The following is a 1,030-nucleotide window of genomic DNA, read 5'->3' as shown; positions in this document are numbered from 1 at the left end:
GCCCTAAAGGTCTAAATTCTGACCCAAAAGGAAATCGGATCGTTTTCATGTCTGATTGGCTCTGGGAACGTTTAGGGGTTGGCTCTTGAATGTTATATGCAAATGTATCTTCTATAGTTGGATCTTGCTCTTGTAGATCTACATTCACATTGCTCCTGCCAGTAGTCCTGGCCATAGCTTCTTGGAGTTCTTGAAAGTCTTGCTGAAAGCTCTTCATTCTGATGTTCCTTGGGCTTCTTTTGGCTGACTTCACTGCAGTAGACTGTAGACAGCTGTCTGGTCTTTCCCTTTCCTCTGCCATGATTGGAGACCGTCTGGGCACCTGGGGTGGTCTGTCCACATAAAAGAAGACTTGGGGAGGCATAATATCAACCTGCTGACCAGTACAAGGAATATAGGGCACATCTGTGTAAGTAAGCTGCCTTGCTGGACTCACTTTGCTTGTAAGGCCAGAAGATGTGCTCATGGGATTGTCAGCAAACTTAGAGCTTGTTTGGAAGGAGCTTAGAGGACTCCTTTCCTCAAAGTAGTCTCTGGGATCAGTGTCAGGATCAGGGTCAGTGATAAAGACTGGGTCTGTATAAATAAAAGGGAAGGAGGAACTGCTTTGGGACTGATGTAATGATGTGGGATCTGCCTCTGGTTTGGAATGCTCCAACTCAGCTGCAAACGTCACCTCCACTGCGGAATTTCTCCTCCTGCCATCCAGCACAGGCTCAGAGGCGTGCACTCCATTCACAGTTCTGTAGTACCCACTGCCATAGCCTAGTCTCAGATCTTCCACCTTGAGAGAAAGGACAGGCGAGTGAAAGAAGGAAAAAGCCATCTGGTTGGGGTGGGGACAGGCATCTAAATCAGCCTTTGATTTCGCAAAGGTAGTTTTTCACAAAGTCATTTCTACCCATGTTCTCTGCCAGGGTTGATAAATACGTACATAAAAGGTTCTAACTTGGACCGCATCCCAATATATGTGCTTAAAAATAGACGTAACACTACCCTTTCTCAACACCATCACACTCCCGGCCTCCAC

At 46.6% G+C, this 1,030-nt stretch overlaps 1 protein-coding gene across 1 annotated transcript in view; it reads right to left on the bottom strand.

Annotated features, from left to right (window-relative positions):
• FRMD7 (FERM domain containing 7) overlaps positions 1 to 1,030 on the bottom strand; it is a gene marked incomplete at its 5' end in the record, with an annotated part of 8,602 nt that overhangs the window by 351 nt on the left and 7,221 nt on the right. The window contains one exon of the mRNA XM_010853075.1: positions 1 to 784. Coding sequence (XP_010851377.1) covers positions 1 to 784 — 784 coding nt within the window. The remainder of the gene's footprint in view (positions 785 to 1,030) is intronic.

The sequence above is a fragment of the Bison bison genome, unplaced genomic scaffold (assembly GCF_000754665.1).
Source record: "Bison bison bison isolate TAMUID 2011002044 unplaced genomic scaffold, Bison_UMD1.0 scf7180017852818, whole genome shotgun sequence".
NCBI classification, from domain to species: domain Eukaryota; kingdom Metazoa; phylum Chordata; class Mammalia; order Artiodactyla; family Bovidae; genus Bison; species Bison bison.
Note: the sequence above shows the minus strand (reverse complement) of the source record. Positions and strands in the feature narration are given on the sequence as shown.